At 35.6% G+C, this 23,188-nt stretch overlaps 3 protein-coding genes across 5 annotated transcripts in view; 1 reads left to right on the plus strand and 2 right to left on the minus strand.

Moving 5' to 3' along the window:
* Nucleotides 1–7,271: 7,271 nt before the first annotated feature.
* On the minus strand, nucleotides 7,272–16,030 carry commd7 (COMM domain containing 7). The gene is made up of 9 exons (XM_022221772.2): nucleotides 15,863–16,030; nucleotides 14,069–14,122; nucleotides 13,869–13,971; nucleotides 12,804–12,860; nucleotides 12,696–12,733; nucleotides 10,670–10,760; nucleotides 9,434–9,483; nucleotides 9,257–9,305; nucleotides 7,272–7,533 (listed from the first exon to the last, which is right to left on the minus strand). Exons 1-9 carry the CDS (start codon nucleotides 15,941–15,943, stop codon nucleotides 7,457–7,459), a joined length of 600 nt encoding a protein of 199 aa, XP_022077464.2. The 5' UTR covers nucleotides 15,944–16,030; the 3' UTR covers nucleotides 7,272–7,456.
* A 2,507-nt stretch (nucleotides 16,031–18,537) lies between these two features.
* LOC127534588 (acidic leucine-rich nuclear phosphoprotein 32 family member B-like) overlaps nucleotides 18,538–23,188 on the minus strand; it is a 91,181-nt gene continuing 86,530 nt past the window's right edge. For all 3 annotated transcript variants that reach the window (XM_051950181.1, XM_051950179.1, XM_051950180.1), the window contains exons 2-5: nucleotides 22,194–22,857; nucleotides 20,906–21,024; nucleotides 19,558–19,649; nucleotides 18,538–19,400 (exon numbers count right to left, since the gene is read on the minus strand). In XM_051950181.1, coding sequence (XP_051806141.1) covers nucleotides 18,823–19,400; nucleotides 19,558–19,594 — 615 coding nt within the window. In that variant the 5' untranslated portion in view covers nucleotides 19,595–19,649; nucleotides 20,906–21,024; nucleotides 22,194–22,857 and the 3' untranslated portion in view covers nucleotides 18,538–18,822. The remainder of the gene's footprint in view (nucleotides 19,401–19,557; nucleotides 19,650–20,905; nucleotides 21,025–22,193; nucleotides 22,858–23,188) is intronic.
* The window catches only part of dnmt3bb.1 (DNA (cytosine-5-)-methyltransferase 3 beta, duplicate b.1), a 141,139-nt gene continuing 139,006 nt past the window's right edge, over nucleotides 21,056–23,188 (plus strand). Inside the window, exon 1 of the mRNA XM_051950175.1 lies at nucleotides 21,056–21,293. Within this exon, the coding sequence (XP_051806135.1) occupies nucleotides 21,286–21,293 (8 nt within the window). The 5' untranslated portion in view covers nucleotides 21,056–21,285. The remainder of the gene's footprint in view (nucleotides 21,294–23,188) is intronic.

The following is a 23,188-nucleotide window of genomic DNA, read 5'->3' on the forward strand; positions in this document are numbered from 1 at the left end:
TACAGGGAAGTGGGATGATGTCAGGAGATCCTCCCAGTGCCTGGAAAGGCTGATCATGGCCACGCAAGATCAGGACTCAGCATGAGATCCATAGAGGCAGAAATCTACCACACCAGCAGGACCCCCACAGTTCAGGACAAAGTAGTGTAGAGATGCTGGCAGGAAAAACATGCATGGAGCCACCAAAACCAAAGTGGCATTCATCCGTGAACCAGGAACATCGTACCAAGTATTGTCCACGTGGAAAGTATCTCCCAAGGTTGGTGGAGAAACGACCAAACCAAGATCCTGTGGGACTTCCAGATCCAGACTGACAGCATGGTGGTGGCTAACCAACCAGACATCATGTTGGTGGACAAACGGCAGAAGAAGGCGTTGGTCAAACCTCTGCAGATGATCCAGGATGCAGCAGCACGTCTGGTTTTCAACCAGCCAGAAACAGCACATCACCCCGCTGTTCAGATCGCTTCATAGAATTCAAAACTCTGACGCACAAATATCAAAACTACAATGAAAACAGCTCCCTCCTACCTGGACTTTCTCATTCAGGTCTGCACTCCCTCCATCCAACAGAAGGTTCCTGATCCAACCACCTCAACAGGGCCGCTGATAGCTGGACTCTTCTCCTCTGTGGTTCCCTGGTGGTGGAACAAGTTCCCAACCTCCAAAGTCCCTCTCAGTCTTTAAGAAAAGAATAAAACCAGGTCTTCACTGAACACATTTGCACTTGACAGAATGCAAAATACAAGAAATAAAAAACTCCTCTGACCTTGTGCACCGCCTGCAGACACCACGCTCCTGTTATCACACCTGAACTTTTTTATGGCTCTTATCCAGGTTGTTTCCTCCTGACTAGATCCTTGCTGGTGTTGGATCTACTCTCAGATGGATAAAAGCATCTGCTAAATGAAACTGGTGATAGATGTGGTGATACTGAGTGACGGCAACATCAGAAAGAAAGACCACGAGGAGCTGGAGAAGTACTGAGGGCTGAAGGATTAACTGGGAAAGATGTGGGGAGTGAAGGTGAGAGTGGTGATGAGAGCATCGACCCACAATCTGGAGAACATCTGAGGTCTTTGTCCAGAAGAACCCAGTCTGAGGAACAGCAGATACTGCAGAACCCTCAAACTTTACTGATTTTAAATATTAAATCATGGTGAACATAATTTGACTTCCTTTTTGAAGACAGATTTACACAAAAAGCTAAACATCTGCAATGTTAAAGTGAAACCAGAATTCTACAAACTTGTTTTCAAACTTGTCTTGGTCACAAACGGCCACTAGAGGTCAGCAGCAGCATCTTTATATTTATTCAGACTATTTACAAGTTCAGTAAAGGTAAATATATTTGACTGTGATGTGTCTCTACATTCCTCTCATTTAAAACTGCAGTAAAAACAAACATGTTTGGAGCAAATTCAGTCTACTTGTCTTCATCATGGACATCTTTTGAGGTGCAAATCAATGCTTACCGGAAAAATATACGGAGAAAAGATTTGATTAAAGCTCGTGTCGTCCTGCAGTTTAAAATTGATCCATTTTAAAGTTTAAAAATGTGGATAAAAACAGATTTTCACAGTGAAGCTTCTCATGTCCACATTGTCAACATTTATAGGAAATTTTTGAACATTTTTTGGTGGAAAAAAGAAACGTTAAAAAATTCTTCTTAAGAACATTCACCAAAAAAACAACAGGTGGGTTTTTTGTGAATTTTCACTGATATATATGGAATCACTTAGATATTTTTAGGATTTTTTGGGAAAATTTTTACTCATTTTTTGAAAATATTCACAAGAATTTTCTTTTTGGGGGATTTTTTTAAAACTAAAACTTTTAAGGGAAACTTTTAAGGAATTATTGGAATTTTCTTCCTGAATTTTTGCAAATTTTCAGAAATGTGGGGAATTTTTTTTTCTGAATTCTTGGATTTTTTTCAGACAAGGAAACAATATTTTTTGGTGCCCGTAAATGAGGACAACAGGAGGGTAGAGTTTGAATTCAGGATGATTGATGATGTTTGAGAATGACTGAAGTACGAAGATCTCTGTTAAAGTATTTTAGCCTCAGTGAACCTTCTGATCCACCGTCCAGGCTTTGTGAACTGATATCTGAAGGTTCCTGGTGTTTTAAAGCTGTTTTAAACGGATTTTCTACTAAAACGTGTCCACACATTATCTTCTGTTCACCTGGAGGCAAAAAGTTAAACTTTCACTCCCAAACCTATGACCTCTGATAAACTCTACCTTCCTTTTCCAGCTCTGTGCTTCTTCTTCCTGCAGTTGGATGAAGCACCAAATACACAAATACCCTCGGTTTCAGGTGGAAAAATGGCTTGGAAAAAAGGGACAACTTAGCGACGCGCTGCTTTTCTTTCCTCGGGTGCAAAAATGATGGATTGTATGCTGCATGGCAACACGTATGTTTTCACGGCTGGTAGGAATGGTGTGTCCCGTGTGAGAGCAGATCCGGGGGCCACAAATAAAATACACGACTTTTTAAAATGTCAGACCCACAAACACACACAGACACACTGCTATCGTTTGACAGCTGTGAGCTATTGGAGCTATTTTCCCATGAACTTCCTCTTCACCGTGCAGTGTCCAACGGTAAAACACACCCTCGGTATCTTGTTGGTTTCTGCTTCCTTGGAAAGCTTGTGGTTTTCCCCCCCCGCTGGGAAACACACACAACTATGAAGCTCAGATATAGTTGGAGGATGACGGTTAATTATTACCTGTTACACTGGATATCACCTTTACAGAAAAGTATTGCATGTATTGTTTAAAGTTCTTTTGGAAAAGTGATCACAAATAAGCAGAAGCAGCTCAAATGACAAGAGGTAGATGGAAAATGTTCAAGATGACTTCATGCCAAAATGACTCAGAGGTGTCAGAAAATGAAAACAAAGAACAATTATTGACTCTTAAAAATGGGGAAAAAGTGTAGAATATTGAAACCAGGTTGGTACAGTGTCCCCATAAAGTTCCTGCATATATCTACGGATTAATCCATAAAATACAATCTTTGGTCGACATTTCACCAACTTTTGAGACCAGACATTTTGCAATAAAATATGTCCTAGACCACATATGTCAAAGTCAAGGCCCGGATACAGCCCACGAACAAATTATCTCTGGCCCCTGAGATGAAATTGATTATTAGAACCGGCCCGCAGGCCGCAGCCGCCCGCTGGTGTTTTCCACGCACCAATACTACATTCCCCACAATGCAACGGTTGTGAACTCACTGCAGCGCAGCAAGCGGGCTTTGGCTTCATTCTTCATCAGCAGTCAGAGCAGTAAAAAATTTCAGCTGCCTCCTCCCCAAAAATGGCTAAACGAAAGGTGGACAACAGAGCTCCGAGATGAAACGCTTCTGAGTGAAATGGCGTTTCTGTGCGACATCACGACCATCTGAATGTGATGAACCTGCAGCTGTAGGGACGGGGCGTGTCGTCTCTGATATGTACTGTACAGTGAAGGCCATTAAAACCGAGTTGAGTCTGTGGGACGCAGATGCGGATAGAAAACTTGAGCCACTTTCCCAGCTGCCAGACCATGAAAGAGAAGCTCTCTACCGCTGTGTTCCAAGTGCACAGTTTGCCGATAAACTCAACATCAAAAATGACAATAAAGAATCATTATTAGCTCTTAAAAATGGGTTTAAAAAAGTATAAAATCATAAATTTGAGGCTGGTATAGTGTCTCCATAAAGTTCCTGTAGGTGTATATCTAAATGGATGGATCCATATTTCTACTAAAATACAGTCTTTTGTTTGATTTTGACAAGACAAGGTTCCACTTTTTGCAATTTGGAATCAAACGTGTCCAAGACGACTGGAAATTGAGTCCAAAATGAGACAAACATTGTCCAAAAGGACTTGAAATTTGTCTAAAGTAGCTGAAAATCAACCAAAACAAACTTTAAAAAACACCCAAACAAGAAAACTTGTCCGAATTGACTCAGATTTTGTCCAAAATAACATGACATCTGTCTAAAGTTGAAAATCATCTAAAATCACTAGAAAAATTGTCCACATAAGAAAGACCTTGTCCAGATTGGCTCAATATCGTCCAAAATGACTTGAAACCTGTTAAAATCACACAAAGGTTAAATGAATGAGTCCAGTGTTTCAGCTGATAGATCACAGATTAGAAAACTGTTGGTATTTATTCAATCAGCTGCATTATTTTCACCTTAATTTAGCCAAAAACTGAGCGATTCCTTCAATATGGTAAACCTGAATGTTGAGCTTCAGAGATCTAATGTGCTGCAGTTTTCTGATGAAACAAGAAGAAACATAATTACACAACAAATCTGAATTTCCCTAAATGAAGCCTGTCTAAACAACGTTAAGAACCACGTCGTCTTTCAGGTGGTGCTTCAGGAAGACGACGTAAAACCGAGCTAATTTACTGCCGGATGAGGAAAAAGGAAACCATCTGTTCCATACGTTCAGCAAAACACAACAACAAAAATGATGTTTCTCCTTGTTTTATTTGCTTCTTTCTTTCCTTCTGAGAGCAGTAAAAGACAAAGAAAACATCTGCAGATGGTTTGAAGGAGCTTTCAGAGTCTTTGCTCGTCTTTTCTTAGACAACTCTACAATTAACGTTCTATTATTAAAATCTTCTACCAGGAAGAAAGAATCCAGAGCTCTGAGCAGTGAAGTGTTTAATGGTGAAGTCATGAAGAAACTAGACAAGCCCTCAGTAGATGGCAGAAGCAATCCCCAGGAATGATGCTCTGTATCAATTCTGATCATCCTACGTATATCCCTTCTTATACAAATGATGCAATATGCAAGAAATGTGTTAAGTGACCCCGGTGACCTTGACCTTGATCTGCTGACCTGTAACTCCACAACTGAGCAGGGGACCTTAGACTGATCTTCAGTGCCAAGTTTGATCATCCTGACTTCAGCACTTACAGAGATATCTGACCGGACATACACACATACATACTTACCCAGCCAGCCAGATACCGAAGCGAATGCAGTAACCCTGCTGACGTACGTCAGGCGTAGTTAAATATGACACATAAGATCTTATTCAGCAGTTCAGATTCAGATAAATGATTAAACTGGACTTTAAAGATGACAGCAGCTATGGAGGATTTAAGTCCATGGAAGCTGCACTGTCAAATAAAAATCCATGGAAAAAGCAAGGGTGAAAAACAGAAACATAATTAACAGCAAATATCTGTAAATAATCATATATACAGCTGCTTACACCATGAGCAGAACTACAGTAAAAAAAAAAGTGTAATTTTGTGGTTCAAAGCAGTAAAAGAATTAATTACTAGGTTTTTGATGAAGACATTCAGTGGATTTTTTCTATAGTTGTTAAATAAATTAATATTTTTTTAAAAAATGTGATTTTACTCGATGTCCGTGATTTAAGAAAACTGGTAAATTCTGTAAAATATCAGTAAATTAATCCAAAAATGACAGTGAAAACTGTTGAAATAGTTTTTTTAATTCAAATAATGGGAAAATTTCTTAAATAATATTTTCTGTGACTTCAAATACAATAAAAATTGTAATTCCACACTCGAATTATAAAAATTGTTAAAATAAAGGTATTAAAATTTGTATAAAAATACAGATTTTTATTGTTAATAATAAAATATTAATAATAACCCTATATGATTTTATAAAATAATAAAATAAAAATCTGTGTTATTATTAAAAGGGAACAAATAATGGAAAATATCTGTAAAACAATTATATTATTGAGTAAAATACAATAAAAAAAGTGTCACTTTATGGTCACAAAGAATTAATTACTATCAGTAGAAACTGTGTTTTTTTATTGTTTTCATAATCTAAGATTTTACTGTAACTTAACAAAACATCCTTTTTAGATATCTGTAAAATAATGAATATTTTTGCTGATTTAAATACGGTAAAAAGCATTTTAACATCAAACACTGTTTTACCTAATAGTAAAAATTAGCTTTTATTTTATTTTATTTTTAATAAATATCATCTGCAATTTAACAAAACAGGGAAAATGTGTAAATAACAGTAAATTAATCCAAACATTGCAGTTAAAAAACATTAAAAATACCAAAAAATTGATGATTAACAACTAACACGTGTTCAGAGCGGATCATGAGGAAATGATCTGGACATTAAGATGAGATTTCTTAACGAGAACACAGCGAGCAGGTCGTGTTTGACTCCAAACCTGCAGCAGAAGGAAGGAAGTGGCTGTAAATATTCTATAGAGCAGAGGAGGATTTCCTGAGAGTGAAGTCTGGCCTGAAATTCTCTGATAAAGGAGCATTTACTTCATTATTTTTGACTGATGACATCTGACAGGTGTTTAATTCTAAGTAAACTCATTTTACATCATTAAACTGCTCCTCCACACTGTTATTTATACTGTATAGTATCATATAGGGATTATTCTATCTTAAAATCCACTTTTTTGTTATTCTATCATAAACTCTGCATGTTTAAAAAAGCATCTGTGAAGTTAAAAATAATATATCAAATATTTTTGCAGTATTTTGCCCATTGACCCACTTTGAGCACGTTTTTTTGGCATCATGTAAACTTTGAGCTCATATTAACAAAACAAAAACATCATTAGAAGCATTTACACTTTAATAACCATTTGAAATTTTGCTTCAATATTTGTCTTTTTCAGGCTTACTCTTTAAAAGTTCCTCAGAAAAAAGCAGCCTCTAAATTTAGTGAGAGAAAAAAGTCATTTTTCATCATAAAAACCCGTTCAAAGTGGGTCAACCTACAATTTAAAATGAAGAGATCTTGGAAAGTGTTTGAGATATTGAGCTAAAATGACCATTTTAAATAAATTTCAAGCCATTCTGAGATGTTTTAAGGATGGAATTTCTCCCAGCGTTGGCTCTGGAGGGACTGAAGTCATGAAAAGGTTTCCAAAAAGCCGACAAAGTGTGGATCTAATGACTGCAGATGATAAAACAAAGCAGCTGAGGACCAGTAGACGCATGTTAAACCGCTCATGGCTTCAAAATGCGCCTGAAGCTCCCTGTGTCGGTGTGTGGTGCTGCAGCTTTCATCGCCTCGCCTTCATCTGTTATTCCTGCTAATTAATAAGAGGTTCCTCCTGCAGCTCGTCGCATTAAGTCATCGCATCGCTGCAGGACTGAACTCGACCAGGCAGGAGTTACGTCTTCTGTTTGTTTTCGATGACACATTTTCAATTTGTGCTCGATGGATGACAGATGAAGATGAATGGAGTGTCACAACAGTTTCTTTTAAATCAAACAGACAGTCAGCGGGTTTTTTTGGCTTTTTATTTGTGTTTGTTGGCGGATTTAGGTGTAAAACGTCTGGTTGGAAATTACAAAAATTAGCTCGGCGGTCACACACACACACACACACACCCACACACACACACACACACACACACACACACACACACACACACACACACAAAATGATTTAATCCACAGAACACACTCAGCTGAAACACTCCATGCTGGCCTTGGCTCGCTCCATCTCATGCAGGAAGTTATAAAACTGAGGCAGCGTCAGTTCTGGAAGGAAAGAAAACCAAAATCAACAATCATAATAGCTAAAAATGTCTTATTTTTCTGTTCAATAAATCCTGCTAGAAATACACATTAGGTATGATTTTATTTTGAAAAGCCTGCATGCTTCACAAACACTTTTAACAGCTTTGAGCTTTTACTTTGAAAGTGTCTCAATCAGCCAATCAGCTGTGAGTCTCCGGTTGGTTGCAGTGAGCAGAGCAGACTGAGGATTAGACCCTCAAACAAACAGTCACAGCTCAAAAACTAAAAGTCGTATCAGAGAAATTCTTTCAGCGGGTGAAGCAGAATCTTTTTGTGAACGTTCTGATGTATTTTCATGTTCGTTCTGTGTTTTCTACAGATTTGGTGGCAGCTTAGAGAGACTCACCGTTTCTGCTTTTAGAGCTCAGATGTAATGGGAGTCAATGAGAGTTTTGGTCGACACTCTCTGAGCGCTGAGGTGATTTATGAAAAAATATATACTCTACAGCAATGAGACTCAGACTGGAAGGAAGAAAAGAGAAATATCTACATTTATACATAGAAAGTGTTCATGTAGAGGAGAAACTGTGAGGAGACGAGGTTAACTGCAGTTTGAAAAAGTGTTCTAGTCAAAATTTACACCCCCTGTCAACACTTTCTCATTCAAAGAAATGAGAACCTGTCCTAAAACTTTTGACAGGGGGTGTAGACTGAGGAAAGATTGTTTGTTTTTTTCAAAAAAATTGCGACTGCGTAAAAACTGCAAAAGATATCAAAACATGGAACTGGATGAAAAATATTGAAATCCTCATGACCTGTTTAAGCTTTGAATGAAGTTTCTACTGTAAAATCTGACAGAGCTACAGCCGTCCAAAGATAGCGGCTTTTCGCAGTTGTCCGGCCGACTTCTCATTCATTTCAATGAGGATTTTTAATGCAGTTTTTTATGAATTTAATAAAAAACGTACGATGAATCGCTGCCAAAAGTCACAGCACACCATTTCTAATCATATATAATTTATAAGTGTTTTCTCAAAGCAGTGGAGTGAGTTAAGAAGAATTTATAAGAATAAAGAAGAATATTATTTTTAACTGAACTATTTATTGCTTTTATTTTTAACTGTATTTATTGCGTTTGTTTATTTTTAACTGTGTTATTTATTGTGTTTGTTTATTTTTAACTGTTTTACTTATTGCTTTTATTTTCACTGTATTATTTGTTTATTTTAAAATGTGTTATTGATTGCATTTTGCATTATTTAATGCCTTTATTTCTTTCTGACTATTTTATTTATTCTGTTCATTTGTAACTGTGTTATTGTGTTTGTTTATTTTTAACTGATTATTCATTGTTTATTTTTAAGTATTTATTTTATTTGTTTTTTTAACTATTATTTATTGTGTTTATTTATTTTTAACTGCATTATTTATTACCTTTATTTTGACTATTGTGTTTATTTTAACTATGTTATTTATTATGTTTGTTTATTTTTAACTCTATCATTTATTGTGTTTATTTTTAACTGCATTAATTATCGCCTTTATTTTTGACTATTGTTTTTTTTAACTGTATGATTTATTGTGTTTGCTTATTTTTAACTGTGTTGTTTATTGTGTTTATTTTTAACTGGACTTTCTTTTAATTCAAACTGTGTATTCTGTGTTTCATTTAAAGGGTTGAAGGTAAATAAACTAAGAACCACATCAGATCTAATAAATTATCGTCTGTAACGAACTCACTCACCCATGTAGACGTTTTCTGTGGAATTCCCCTTTCTGACCACAAGTTTCAGCTGCAGGAGGACAAAGTGTGTTCAGTAGAATGAAACAGTGTGTTCAGTAGCATTAAACAAAGTGTGTGTTCAGTAGCAGAACTGAACAAAGAGCAGCTGCTCGGTAACGTTGTGTTTTTGTTTCATACCTGCAGGAAAATGTTTCCCACTTTCTGGATTTCACTGGTTCCAACCGTCACTGTGGAGATCAGAAAACACATTAAACATTAGATATCGTATATAGAATTTCATATACAGTGCTGTGAAAAAGTATTTGCCCCCTTCCTGATTTCTGTGCGTTTTGCCGAACGTTCTCCTTCAGGATCTTCTGGCAAACAGCAGAATTCATTTTTCCATCAATCACAGCAGGTTGTCCTGGTCCTGAGGCAGCAAAGCAGCTCCAAACCATCACACTGCCACCACCATGCTTTACTGCTGGCATCATGTTCGTTTTATCAAAGGCTGTGCCATTTTTATACCAGATCTAACGGGCTGCACACCTTCCAAAAGGTTCTATTTTTGACTCATCAGTCCACAGAATGTTCTACAAAAGTCTTGAGGATCATCAAGTTGCTTTTTGGTAAATGTGAGACGAGCCTTTGTGTTCTTTTGTGACAGCAGTGGTTTTTGCCTGAACTCTCCCATGGATGCCATTTTTGTCCAGTGTCTTTCTGATAGTGGAGTCCTGAACACTGACCTTAACTGAGAACAGCGAGGCCTGCAGTTCTTTGGATGTTTTTTAGGTTCTTTTGTGACCTCCTGGATGAGCCGTCATTGCACTCTTGGAGTAATCTGAGTTGGTCGACCACTCCTGGGAAGGTTTGCCACTGTTCCCAGTTTTCTCCATTTGTGGATAATGGCTCTGACATTATGACATTACTGTGGAGCCCCACAGCCTTGGAAATGGCTTTGTAACCTTTTCCGGACTGATAGATTTCAATCACTTTGTTTCTCATTTCTTTGCATCGTGGCATGATGGGTTTGTTCCTGAGATTTTGCAGCCTACTTCACTTTGTCTAACAGATTCTATTTAAGTGATTTCTTGATTCAACAAAGGTGGTGGCAGTCAGGTTTGGGTGTGTCCTGTGGAACTGAACTCTGCTTTCTCAAAGCTGCGGTTAGCCACAGTTACTTTGTGACCCAGCCGTGGCCTCCAGAAGTCAGTCCATGAGGCTGGAACGTGCTCCGATTCGTTTCTTCCTCTCTGGCTGTCAACAAACAGCTCTGCTTCAGCATAACAACGAGCTAGCGGGATGCTAACGACAGGATTAGCATCTCTGTGAGCGTAAACAAACACACATCCCATCAGCTGCTGTGGAAACAAAGCAGAATCTGCACTAGTGATCAGTTAGAGGACAGACGGCTCCACAGAAAGTCTCCTTTACCTCCAAACTTCCACTCCATGTCCAGCAGCTGGTTGACCATCAGAGTCTGACCCAGAGCCAGGCGGCACAGAGCGACCTGGTGTTCAGCCCACTGTGGAAAAAACACCGTTAGAACACGACAAACGGGCTCAGAAAGGAGTTCCTAGTGGAATAAACTGGAGTTTTAAGGCACAGAAAGCAACATCAATGAGTTTTTTTCATAAAACTACCAACTGGACTGTCTGAGCTGTTACTAACCAGGTTTTAATCAAGGAGGCTGTTTAAAAGCTGCTAAACTCTCCTGATGACATCCTCAACTAATAGTGAAAAATTAACAAACACTGCTTAAAAAAAAAGAAGAAAAAAAACAGACCAGTGAAAAGCTGTGAAAATCCGGCAGCAAAAGTGGCAGGAAAATGCATTAAAATTACAATAGTGCTCAAAAACTATTTAAAAAACAGTGAAAATTTAGCAGAAAAAGGTTGAATAATAAATAGATTTTTTTTTACATTTTTCCTGATGACATCCTCAAATAATAGTAATAAACACTGTAACAAAAAAAAACATAAAAGAAAAATCTGGCAGAAAAAATGGAAGAAAAAAATGTGAAAAATGGAGGAATACTTTACTGTTCAAAAACTATATTAAAAAACACAGAAAATTTTAGAAAAAAAATGCAAAAATAATAATAAAAAATATTATTCAAGAAAGAATCCCATTTAAAAAAAGAAAATTTGGCAGCAAAAGTGCCAGAAAAGTCTGGTAAAAATGGTGGAATACTTTAATGTTCAAAAATGATGAAAAAAATATAAATGATAAAATGAAAAATTCACAGAAATAAATATTAAATAGCACATATAGAAAATTAAAAAATATTGACCATTTTTTAGTCCTTAATGTACATCATGTTTTTGAAGAGTTTTGGCCTGTTTTTGTTTTGTTTTGGAGATTAATATTTTTTAATTTTTTATTTACCAGATATGAAATAAAACTTAACTAGTGTTTTTTTTAAATTAAGGAGGCTGTTTGAATTCCCCTAAACTCTCCTGACGACGTCCTCAAATAATAGTAAGAAACACTAAAGAAATCCCATAAAAAACTGTGAAAATCTGCCAGAAAAATACGTTAAAATTTCTTTTATGTTCAAAAATTATTTTTTTAAAAAAGACAAAAATTTAACAAAAAAATGTTAAACAACAAATATAAATAGCAGAATAAAAATATCTACCATTTTTCAGTTTAGTTTTTTTTTTTTTCAAGAAGGCTGTTTAAAAGTGAACAAGTGACAAACACTGTTAAAAAAACAATCCATTAAAAACTGTGAAAATCTGGCAGCAAAAGAAGTGGAATAAAACATAAAAAATGTTGGAATACTTTAATGTTAAAACTGTAAAAAATAAATAACTAAATAAATAAATAATAATAATAATGAAGACATAAAATAAAGACAAGAAAAGCTGTGAAAATTTTGCAGAAAGCTGTAGTTTCATAGCTAAACATTGTAAAAAGCTAATGACTATTTCTGTAAATACAGATTATTCATATGGTAATATTTACAGTTTGGGCCAATTTTATTATTAATTTTATTTTTTACAGTCACACCTAAATTAATACTTTTTGCTGAATTAAATATGATGTTTAAATGTGATGTCATTTTAGAGACAAACCATGTAAATAAACAAATTACCATTTGTAAAAACACAGATTTTTAATTTTAAAAAAACTATTTAGCCTCACAGTGACACGTCTAAAATAATACTTTTTTAATTCTGTGATTTTAACAGAAACAACAGCTTTAAAAACAATCATTTAGCATTTTTAATCCTTGACATACATCATGCTGTTTTAATAATTTAAATAATGCAAAATGTCTGTAAAATAATAATATTTTATGTAACTTTAAATACAACTTTACAGTCAAACACTTTAAAAACGTACTACTGTTTTATAAAATACAGATTTTAGATTTCTTCTACAGCTACATGTAAACTAGTAGTCTTTCAGTCATTCTTTGGATTTATTTTATTTGTCTTTTTCAGTGAGCTACCTGCTGGGAGAAGTGAGCCGCCTTGTCGTCGTTGAGTCCTGAGGAAGAAACAGCAGATTTAGTTTGACTCTGAGCGTCTGGTGGCGGACGAAGGGTTCAGACGTTTACCTAAAGTCAGGAGGTCTTCTTTGATCTGCTCGGCTGTCAGGTTTTTCTTCAGGGCTCCTACAGAAGGACAGAAGAAGAAAACCTCCGTCAGACTGATGGAAACCGTCCTGGAGCTGCAGGTTTAGATGACTGAGGGAAAATACACGAGAAACACAAACAGGACGAGAAAATCCAAACACGTTTCACAGTCACATTATTCATTTTAACGTGAACGCTCAAATTTTGCTCTTATTCTTATGAAATAACTGACACTTTAGGATCCTGCATAGGACTTGTTTTTTTTATTTATTTCTAAATGTATTATTTGTTGTGCTTTTAACTGCATTATATATTGTTTAATTATTCGCATTTAACTGTGCTATTTATTGTTTGATTCTTTATTTTTAACCATATTGTTCATTGTGTGTATTTATTTTTAAAGGTAATATTTATTCCATTTATTTATTTTAACTGCATTACTATGTTTATTTTTAATTAAATTGTGTACTGATTTTATTGATTTTTAACAGTATTATTTATTGTGTTCATTTATTTTAATTGCATTAGTTATTGTACTTATTTATTTTTATTGTATAATTTATTGTTTATTTTAACTGTATTATGTATTGTGCTTATATGTTTTAATTGTATTATTTATTGTGTTTATTTTTAATTATATTATTTATTCAGTTTGTTAATTTTTAATTCTTATTTATTGTGTTTATTTACTTTAAGTTTATTATTTATTGTCTTAATTTATCTCTACTATTTATTGAGTCGTTAAATTTTTAGCTCTATTATTTATTGTGTCTATTTATTTTTAATTACATTATTTATAGTGTTTATTTATTGTAATTATTTATTTATTTTAACTGTATCATTTATTGCATTTCTTTATTTTTTATAAATAAAATGTATTTTTAAATAAATAAAGTGCATAAATACATAATATGCATAATATATTAGTATAAATAAATCTAATTAATGAAATTGTTTTTTTACAAATAAAGTTTTTTTTTAAATACTACATATTTTACTTTTTGTTCATTTTCCGTGTTTGCTTCCCAGAATAAAGTGCTTTCTCACCCTGTGGTACCAGCAGGACGCTCTTCATCAGGCTCCTCAGAGGTCCAGAACTCATCCCATGTTCTGCTGCAAACTCAGAGAGCTGCTGCATGAACCGCTCCGTCTACACACACAGAAATAAACACACAAACAAACATAAACAGGCTTCAGCTCTCATCTCTGACTGCTTCAACATCTAAACTGTGCTTCTGTGTTTTCACCTCTTTGGGCTCCAGCAGGAAGCGGAACAGAATCTCCACCAGACGATGGAACTGCTGCAGAAAATGAAAATAAAAAAAGCATCAGCTGGCGTGAATCTGAGAAAAAATTCAGAGATTTATCTAAAGGCTCAACACCAAATGTGTCATTTCACACATTTCAACTCATTTACATCACAAAATAGATCAAATTTCACATTTTCAGGAGATTATTTGCACATTTCTGCACACAGGAATAATTTCTATTATTATTTTATGACACAGAACATGATTTTGTGAACATCTACAGAGTCTCTTCTTACTTTTTATGAAATTATTGATATTTTCAGACCTGAAATATGTAGAATAAAAAATAAAAGTGCTTGTCCAATATGCAAATTGAAGATTTTATTTTTCTGTAAGACATTTATTTATACTGTTGGTCAGCAGATTAGTCAATTATAAGATTCAATATTCAGTATTTTCATTTAAAAAATTAAAAAATAAATAAAAATAATTTATAAAACTGTGGCTCTTGTTTCTCTGTCGACCATCACCATGGAATAACAGTAAATAAAAATAAATTAAATAAAGTAGTAACCTGTTGATGCTGAGGGATTATTGGTGAACAGGTTTCTTGAATTAAACATGTAAGACGGAAATAAATAAATACCTGCATTTCATAGAAGTTGTCAGTTTTATTCTACACTTTCATTTTTTACAAGAAATGTAAAATGCTCTGCTGATTGAATCCTACAGTTTCAGCTCTGAGAGTTTTAGTTTTCCTGTTTTAAGTCAAACTCAGCGTTCTTTATCTCCACTAAACAGATGATTTATTTTAATAAAAGAAAATGTTGAATCCACAAACAGAAGTTCAGCAGGTTCACAGCCGACGTGTGAACTCTAAGTTAATGTTTTATGATGGTTCTGCTGTCACATGATCCGATCACACAGGTGGAAGACGATTTACTGAACCAAAGAAAACGTCTGCAGTTTAAAATCCTTCTGATACAGTAGAGAACGAAAAATCAGCTTCTGAAAACGGTTAGGTGGAGGTTCTGCTGCAGATATTTACCAGCTCGATGATTATTTTACTGTAAGAGCTGCTTTGTTTGCTAAAATCTGAACATTTTTCTGTCATATTAGGTTTTTATTTGGCAGATTTTACTGTTTTCCTGCCAAACATTTGCAGCACCGACATTATTATGTGTCACTTTATTTACTAAAGTTTAATGTTTCATACATATTAAAAAAGCTTCCTAGTCTGATAGCTGTAGCCATTGTTGTGAGTCGCTGTGTAAAATATGACAGCTTGTGGTCTAAAAACAAAGAAAACACATTTTATTGTTCCATAAGTTGCTGTAGTTTGAGAAATTATGATCACATGTGAACAGAATTCTAAATATTCAAATCTTTTCCCCACTAAAACGCTGCTTTCTTGAACTCTGATCACTGTAGTAAATGAAATATGAACAGCGTCTGTATTACATGTGATAATTAGTAATATTAAGAGTAAATAATAAACCACAGAGTCATTTCTCATATTTCCACAGTTGTCACTCAGCATGTAAACAACACAGGAATCAGCTGATTTTAGCTTTCATTGTGACATTTTTCTATCTCCACCTGAACACTCCTCTAAACCCTTTCTAAAAACGTCCCTGATGATGACAGATAAAACTGATTTACATCCACGTTTTCTCACAATGAACCCAGAAAGCTTCAGAATTCAGACAGCTTCTCGTAGATCTTCACATTTAACCCTCACAGATTGAGAACAAACCGCTTAAATTAGCTGATAAAAGCCGCCGGGTTTACCTGCTCGTTGAGTTTGTTCAGGTTCTGGAAGTCGCTGCTGACAGAATCCGGTAGAACATCTTTATTAAAGTGAAGCTGCATCTTTTTAAAAATATTTTATAATCTGCAGTTTCTCTGAAAATACAGTCCGAATGGCTTGACTTCCGGGTCCGTCAATGCGCATGCGCAACAAGTATATAACCCGTGATCCTCTTTCCGAAACTGATCCCTGGTCAGTGCAAGCAACTTTTCTTCTGTCTGATTTCTTTTACCTCCTCTGTGTCCCACATTAGAACCACTGCACATGTTTTTACCTTTAAATCAGCTGTAAAGTTGCAGTTTAACTCATATAAAGCAGGTTACTTTCTGCCAGAAAGTGACCACAGCTCCTAAACTGTTTTTAATGCATCAAAATGAGCCAAATTCATGTCAGAACTCTGCTTTTCTTACATTTCAAGATGAAATACTGAGATTTTTAGGTCACTTTATACTGTATACCATAACTTCTCATTATAATAACAAAAATAAAAATAATTATTATTAGTATTAGCAGTAGTCATAATTTTAAATATTGTGAATATATAGTAGTAGTAATAATAATTATTATTATTACAATTATTATTATTATTATTATTATTACTATTATGATATAAGAAAAACAATTATAAATAATTCAATAACACATTTAAAAAAACAAAAATAAGAAAAAAATAAAACCATAAATGCAAGGCTAAAAATTGAAATAATAGTAATAATAGTAAATAAGTAAAATAAATACCTAAAGGGTAAAACAGGATCAAATAAAACATGAAATTTTAAAAAAATCTAACCAAACAATTAGAGGGTAAAACAGGACATATTAATAATTAATAAATATTAAATAAATAAATGAAATAGAAATAGCAATATAAATAGGATAACATTTTATTTCTTGTTTCATATATTTTTGTTTTACCATACAACCAATATAATGGTTCTGTTTATATTATTTTTATTTTTATTTGTGATTGTTTTTATTGTGATTCTTTTCCAAGTTTCATATCGTAAATGGTAAATGGTCTGTATTTATATAGCGCTTTACTATACCTGCAAGGTACCCAAAGGACTTTACATGATATATTCACACATTCACACATTCACACACACATTCACACACTGATGGGGGAAGCTGCCATGCAAGGCGCTAACCACGACTCACCAGGAGCAATTAGGGGTTAGGTGTCTTGCTCAGGGACACCTCAACATGAGCACAACGGGCCGAGGGTCGAACCGTCAACCCTCGAGTGGCAACCCCCACTCTACCCACTGAGCCATGCCGCCCCAAAAAATGTTTGTCCACCAACATTTTGTCCACCAAATACAATCCTTGTATTTGGTGTTAAAATAATAAATAAATGAATTATCATTTTTTTACTGCCTTTTGTGGAGTTTTATATTTGTGAATTAAATGCAGAAGTGGGAGAAATATTGTTTTCTCTTTTATTCAAATAAACATAGCAATAAAACAGCCTTAAAACGTTGTATTGTGGGTAAAATAATTAAGAAAAAACTGAACTAATAAATAATTGTCAAAACCTGAATTCTGCGACATCAAATTTCTTGTTTGGTGTTTTTATTTTCTTTGTGTCTTTGAATCTTTAATTCTCTTTTCAAATAATATTTTTATCATTGATTTAGAACCATTTTTCTTGAATTTAATCATGTATTTACCTCTGGCTTAATGCATTTTGTTGTTTTGCATATTTTGTGTTGTGGTTGTTGTGTTCAAGTAAAAGTAGTCATAAAACAGAATTCAAACGAGGTATTTTAAGTAAAATAATGCTGAAAAAAATCAAGAGTAAAAACTCTATTCTATACTATCTTGTCCCATTCAATTGTATCATTGTCTGTTCTATTCTATTGTGTGTGTGTGTGTGTGTGTGTGTGTGTGTGTGTGTGTGTGTGTGTGTGTGTGTGTGTGTGTGTGAGTGTGTGTGTGTGTGTGTGTGTGTGTGTGTGTGTGTGTGTGTGTGTGTGTGTGTGTGAGTGTGTGTATATGAAGAGTTCATTTGCAAAAGCAGGTAACTCCGTTTTAGAAATATTCAGAAAACTCATTTTTTATTGTTTACTTTAGATAATAATAATAATAACACTAATAATTTATTCATTCTCTATTTTGTCATGTATTTTTCTACTGAGTCAAATCTTCAGTTTGATTGATATTATCTCAAGTAAGCAATAAAATATAAGGTTTTCTGACAATTTATCAAAATGGAGTCATCTGTTTTTTCAAATGAACTCTTCCTATATATATATATATATATATATATATATATATATATATATGTATATGTATATATATATATATATATATACACATACAAACATATATACATATATATATATATATATATATATATATATATATATATGTATATGTATATATATATATATATATACACATACAAACATATATACATATATATATATATATATATATATATATATATATATATGTATACATACATACATATGTATGTATGTATACATATAGATCATGGTAGAGACTGTGATTTGGTAGAATTGGAGTTTCTACGGGTAGAGATTGCATCTCTACCAGTAGAAACTCATATATATATATATATATATATATATATATATATATATATATATATATATATATATATAAATTATCAACTGAAAAATAATGAGCCCATGTTTTTTTTTGTTTTTTTTTACAAATTTGATCTTTTCTGTGCTTCTTTTATTTGTTCATTTTGTTGTTTAATTTGCAGATTGAATAATTTCATAAAGGTGATTTTTTTAGTGGGAGGCCGACAGTCTGCTTCAGCTGGTTGGGTTGACTGGAAAGGGATTGCAGAGAAAATGATCTGCATTCTTTTTTGTTTTTTTCCTTTTTTCCCTTTCTATCATTTTGAAGCAACCAGGTGTTTTTTTTCTACGTCTTCCTGGTCGCTCTGTTCTATCACTCTTTGCTTGCATCACTTCAGTCTGAAACGTTTAGGACTTCCCTCATCGCCGTCTTCATCCTCATCTCTTTCTCTCTTTTTCCACAATCGGCAATGTTTGCTGTCCTGAGAATGGACATCCTCGTCGTCTTCTCTTGATCTTTTTCTTGATGCAGCAGGAAGATCACCTGGATCAGCCTCACTGTCTTGGTGATGGACTGGAGCATCGTCATCTTCATCACTGTCATCACTGTCAGTGTCATCAAACTCATCCCACCAGAGGAATCTTCTGCTGGGGGCGTCTTCACCTTCATCCTCCTCCTCCTCACGCTGCCGTCGCCTCGATGCTTCAGGCTGAGGATCATCAGATGCTTCTGCTTCTTGGATAACCTCCACCTCTGGTCTGATTATGTCGTGTTCCACATTGTCCATGATAATGTTGTTCATGTTCTCAGTGAAGTAGCGGTCAAAAATGTGCCTCAGATCGCAGAACAGAGGATCGTCCACTCCGTGATAGGTGACTGTACGGAGCAGTTCCAGCAGCGTACGTGCATACTCTGCAAAGTCAGCCTCCAACATTCGTTCAAGTGTGGCTAGATGAAATGTCAGTCCTGAAAAATCAAATCCACAATTTTGGCACAATTATTAAGAATCAAGGTCAAAAGCAGCACTTCAATTTTCCTCAACTAGCAAAGAAAACTGATCTAAAATGCTCTAAAGTGTTCATCAAAGATATCTGAGAGGTGAACCAATGGAACAACTCCTTACCATTTGGAGGCTGATTCAGAGAGTCCCCGACGTCCATCTTTAGAAAAGCAGCTGAATGATGTGTGACAGTGGTGCTGAAAGTTTTCTGTGGTCTGTCCAACAAAAACACCGACTGGTTCAGTGAGATCTCAAGAGCAGACTGTCCTTATTGCTAAGCTGCTTTGCTTTGGTTGGATTTCAGTTCAGTTCAAATCAAAACACTTCATCTGTAACTGTCAGTAATTCCAGCTTTCACTAACATGGGGCTGAAGGCAAGTTTTCTTGATCACATTTAAAAGTAAACACTTGCATATTCTATTTAGAAATGCATATTTGATCTAATTTGAGTCCAAAAAGATGCTGAGGTTAACTGATGATCCTAAATGTTCCTGTAGGTGTGAGTGTGATTGTTTGTCCTGTTTTTAAGCTACTGTGTTGTTTTCAAGTTGTTTTCTTGTTTTTCCTCTGTGAAGCACTTTGGTCACCCTTTGGGTTGTTGGAAAGGCCATAAAAATAAACTCTGATTGATTGATTGATTGATTGATTGATTGATTGATTGATTGATTGATTGATTGATTGATTGAAATTTTTGCATCTTTCCGTGTCCTTTTTCTGTATTTTAGTATCATTTTCAGCACCCCATCTTCTGTCAAGACGGGGTGCTGAGTGTACATTAATGAGAAATAAAATGAACTTTTTTGATTCTGGCAAATAGCTGCAATGACACAGAGAGTGAAAAATTTCAAGGGGTCTGAATACTTTCCGTACCCACTGTATGTGTATATGTATATGTCAGGGTAGAGACTGTGATTTGGTAGAATTGGAGTCTCTACCAGTAGAGATTGCGATTATAATCTCTACCAGTAGAAACTCCAATCCTACCAGGAGAGATGGAACTTTAAATCTGACCCCTGACCCTAACCTTAAAAGTCTAACCTTAGCCCTGACAAGTCTCTACTGGTAGAATTGGAGTTTCTACTGGTAGCGATTGCAATCGCAATCTCTACCAGTAGAAACTCCAATTCTACCAAATCGCAGTCTCTACCATGATATATATATATATATATATATATGTGTGTGTGTGTGTGTATATGTATATGTAATATGTAATTCCATTCTCTTCTCTAGTATTGTATCTATTTTATTACACTGTATTCTATTCTTATCTATCTTGAACCATTATATCACATTCTATTAGATTCTGTTACATTGTTTTGTTTTGTGTTCTATCTTATTATATTACATCATTTTCCATTCTATTGTATTCTATCTTTTCATTTCTATTCTTTTCTATTCTATTGCATCATATTCTATTCTATTCTATTCTATTCTATTCTATTCTATTCTATTCTGTAGTTGTTCTACTGACCTGTGGTAAACAGAGATTTGAGCCCCACAGGGTTAATAAAATGTTTCCTGTCGACATGTTCCACCTGAGGGGGACAGAAAAGGGGCGGGGCCTTCCTCACCTGGAGCGGCCAATGCGCGCTGCATGGGAGGGCCCACGGAGGAGGGAGAGCGACAGCGGGCAGCATTGGGGGAGAGAGAGAGAGAGAGAGAGAGAGGGTGAGGGAGGTGGATGTGCAGCAGCATGCTTCCACAGCGTGAAGAGCTCCTGCCACACACCGACCCAGCGCTTCGGCTCCTTATTACAGCGTAATAATAAAAAAAAAACTCGTTTTAACGTGCAGAAACGACGCCTCCGGTTCCTCCGCACTTCCCCGCCGTGGATGAGCGCACCAAGCGTGGATGGTTATGTAAGTATGTCACCGTGGAGGGCGTTTTTTTCTATTCTCTGTGGTGTTTTCTTCTTCTCTGGAAGATTTATTGCAGAAATACAACCGAGCGAAAAGTTATATCAACTTTACGCACGACTTTTTGTCTCGGTTTGCGGAGAGTTTGCGGGTTTTATTTCTCGGTGCACTTTGTGAAGTTTGCGGTCTTGCTGCCCATGTGCACGAATCAACCTGGTGGAAGAGTGCACCGACCGAAACCTCCAATAAACTCTGATTCGGTTAGATTGTGGACTCTCTCATTAAAGCTTCTTGTCCGTTCTGGTCTCCATTTACTGTTGCTCTGATTGATGTTTAACGCTCCACGGGTCGTGCTGTTCTCCACCTGCGGTGCGTAAAAACACTTTAAAGTGACCTTTTTGCACATTTTACGCTCGTGTGTCTGTGCAGTGCGGAAAAGGTGTGTTTTCTGTGATTTAGTGCGGCCAGATTGGGCTGAACTGCAGGACAGCAGGAGCTGTCGGGACTGCATGGCAGGATTTTGTGCTGCGGCTGGTTTCCTGGTTGTGCAGGCGCTCCGGTGTTTGAACATGTACAGACTGCAGGGATAGAATCAGCTTCCTCCAAGGATCACGGGCTTCATGCTACCTGCTGATTTATGAGCCGAGCTGCTGCTGTTTGACAGGCAGCGACAAACACGTCTGCTGATAACACATCCAGCCATTCATCTCACGTGTTAAAGTCCAGGCAGAAACGCAGCAGGAGGAGGAGGAGGCGCCGATATTATGGGATAGATCGACGTTTTAATGCAAAACCGCACACATTTGACATTTATGGCTTAAAATCTCAGAAACAAGGACTGTTACTCCACCTGTGTTACCTGTGAACTTTGTCTAAAGTTGGCCAAAAAAATGTACTAAATACCTCAAACTCATCCAAAGTGACTCGAAAGCTTTCCAAAGGGGAAAAAGTGTTGAAAAGTGCTCAGAGTGGTTTACAGTTTATCCAGAATACCTCAAAAAGGTACAGAAAGTCTCAAAAATTGACCAAAATGATGCAATATTTAGCCAAGATGACTTAAAAATGGTCCAGAATGACTCAGTTTGTCCAAAGTGACTTTAGGTATTTCCAAAATTACTCAAATTGTGTCTAAAATGACAAAAATATTTGACCAAAATGTCTCAAAAAAGGGTCTAAAATGAGTCAAACGATGTCCAGAATGATGAATGTAGAGGAAACTGTGTGTTTTCAGGGTTCACGGTGTGTTTTTGAATAAATATCAAACAGGAAGACGTTCCGTGGACACAGGATGGTGTCATTTTAAGTCTTTCCTGGGTTGAAACGTTCTTCGATAATGAAAGGATTCGTTCACTGTCGAGCCGTTTGGGACCAGATTTGTGACTTTGTGGTGGAGTTTGACAGGATTTCAAACGAGTCGCTCTGTGGTTTGTGTCGGGTTCTGGTGCTGATCCAACATTCCTCAGCTGGACTCTCAGACGCTTCCTGGGTGGATGTTGGGTGATGGATCTCACCAGAGGATGTAAAAAGAAACAGCAGAGCTTCTGTTCATTGAGCATCCATCAATATTCTGGAAAACAAAGACAAAAAAAACACAAATCAAACCTTAAAAAAGACAAAAACTGGAATATTCTGGAAGCTGGTGCATCAGAAATACAGTTAAACAACAGAAAATAACCGTCTAATGTAAAAATACGGTGATATTCCATAAATGAAAGACATTTTCAAGCTTGAATCTTACATGAGGTTATGCATTTTTGTCTGTTTTAATGTTTACTGAAGGATATTTCTACGTGCAAAACCAATTAAATGAACACATGCATAACACATGCCTGTACTCAGCGCAAGGTCATTTTTATTAAAGATTTCATTCGTCGGAAATGATGCATCAGCTGAGCAGC

Source organism: Acanthochromis polyacanthus, chromosome 6 (genome assembly GCF_021347895.1).
Source record: "Acanthochromis polyacanthus isolate Apoly-LR-REF ecotype Palm Island chromosome 6, KAUST_Apoly_ChrSc, whole genome shotgun sequence".
Lineage (NCBI taxonomy): Eukaryota > Metazoa > Chordata > Actinopteri > Pomacentridae > Acanthochromis > Acanthochromis polyacanthus.

What these genes read in the sequence shown, in the direction of transcription:
- commd7 (XM_022221772.2), bottom strand. Translation starts at nt 15,943, where the DNA reads ATGCAGCTTCACTTTAATAAAGATGTTCTACCGGATTCTGTCAGCAGC. An exon ending in AGAAGACCTCCTGACTTTAG is followed by an intron (nt 12,734 to 12,803) that starts GTAAACGTCTGA and finishes TTTCTTCCTCAG; the next exon opens with GACTCAACGACGACAAGGCG. An exon ending in CGGCTCACTTCTCCCAGCAG is followed by an intron (nt 10,761 to 12,695) that starts GTAGCTCACTGA and finishes TTTTTTCCACAG; the next exon opens with TGGGCTGAACACCAGGTCGC.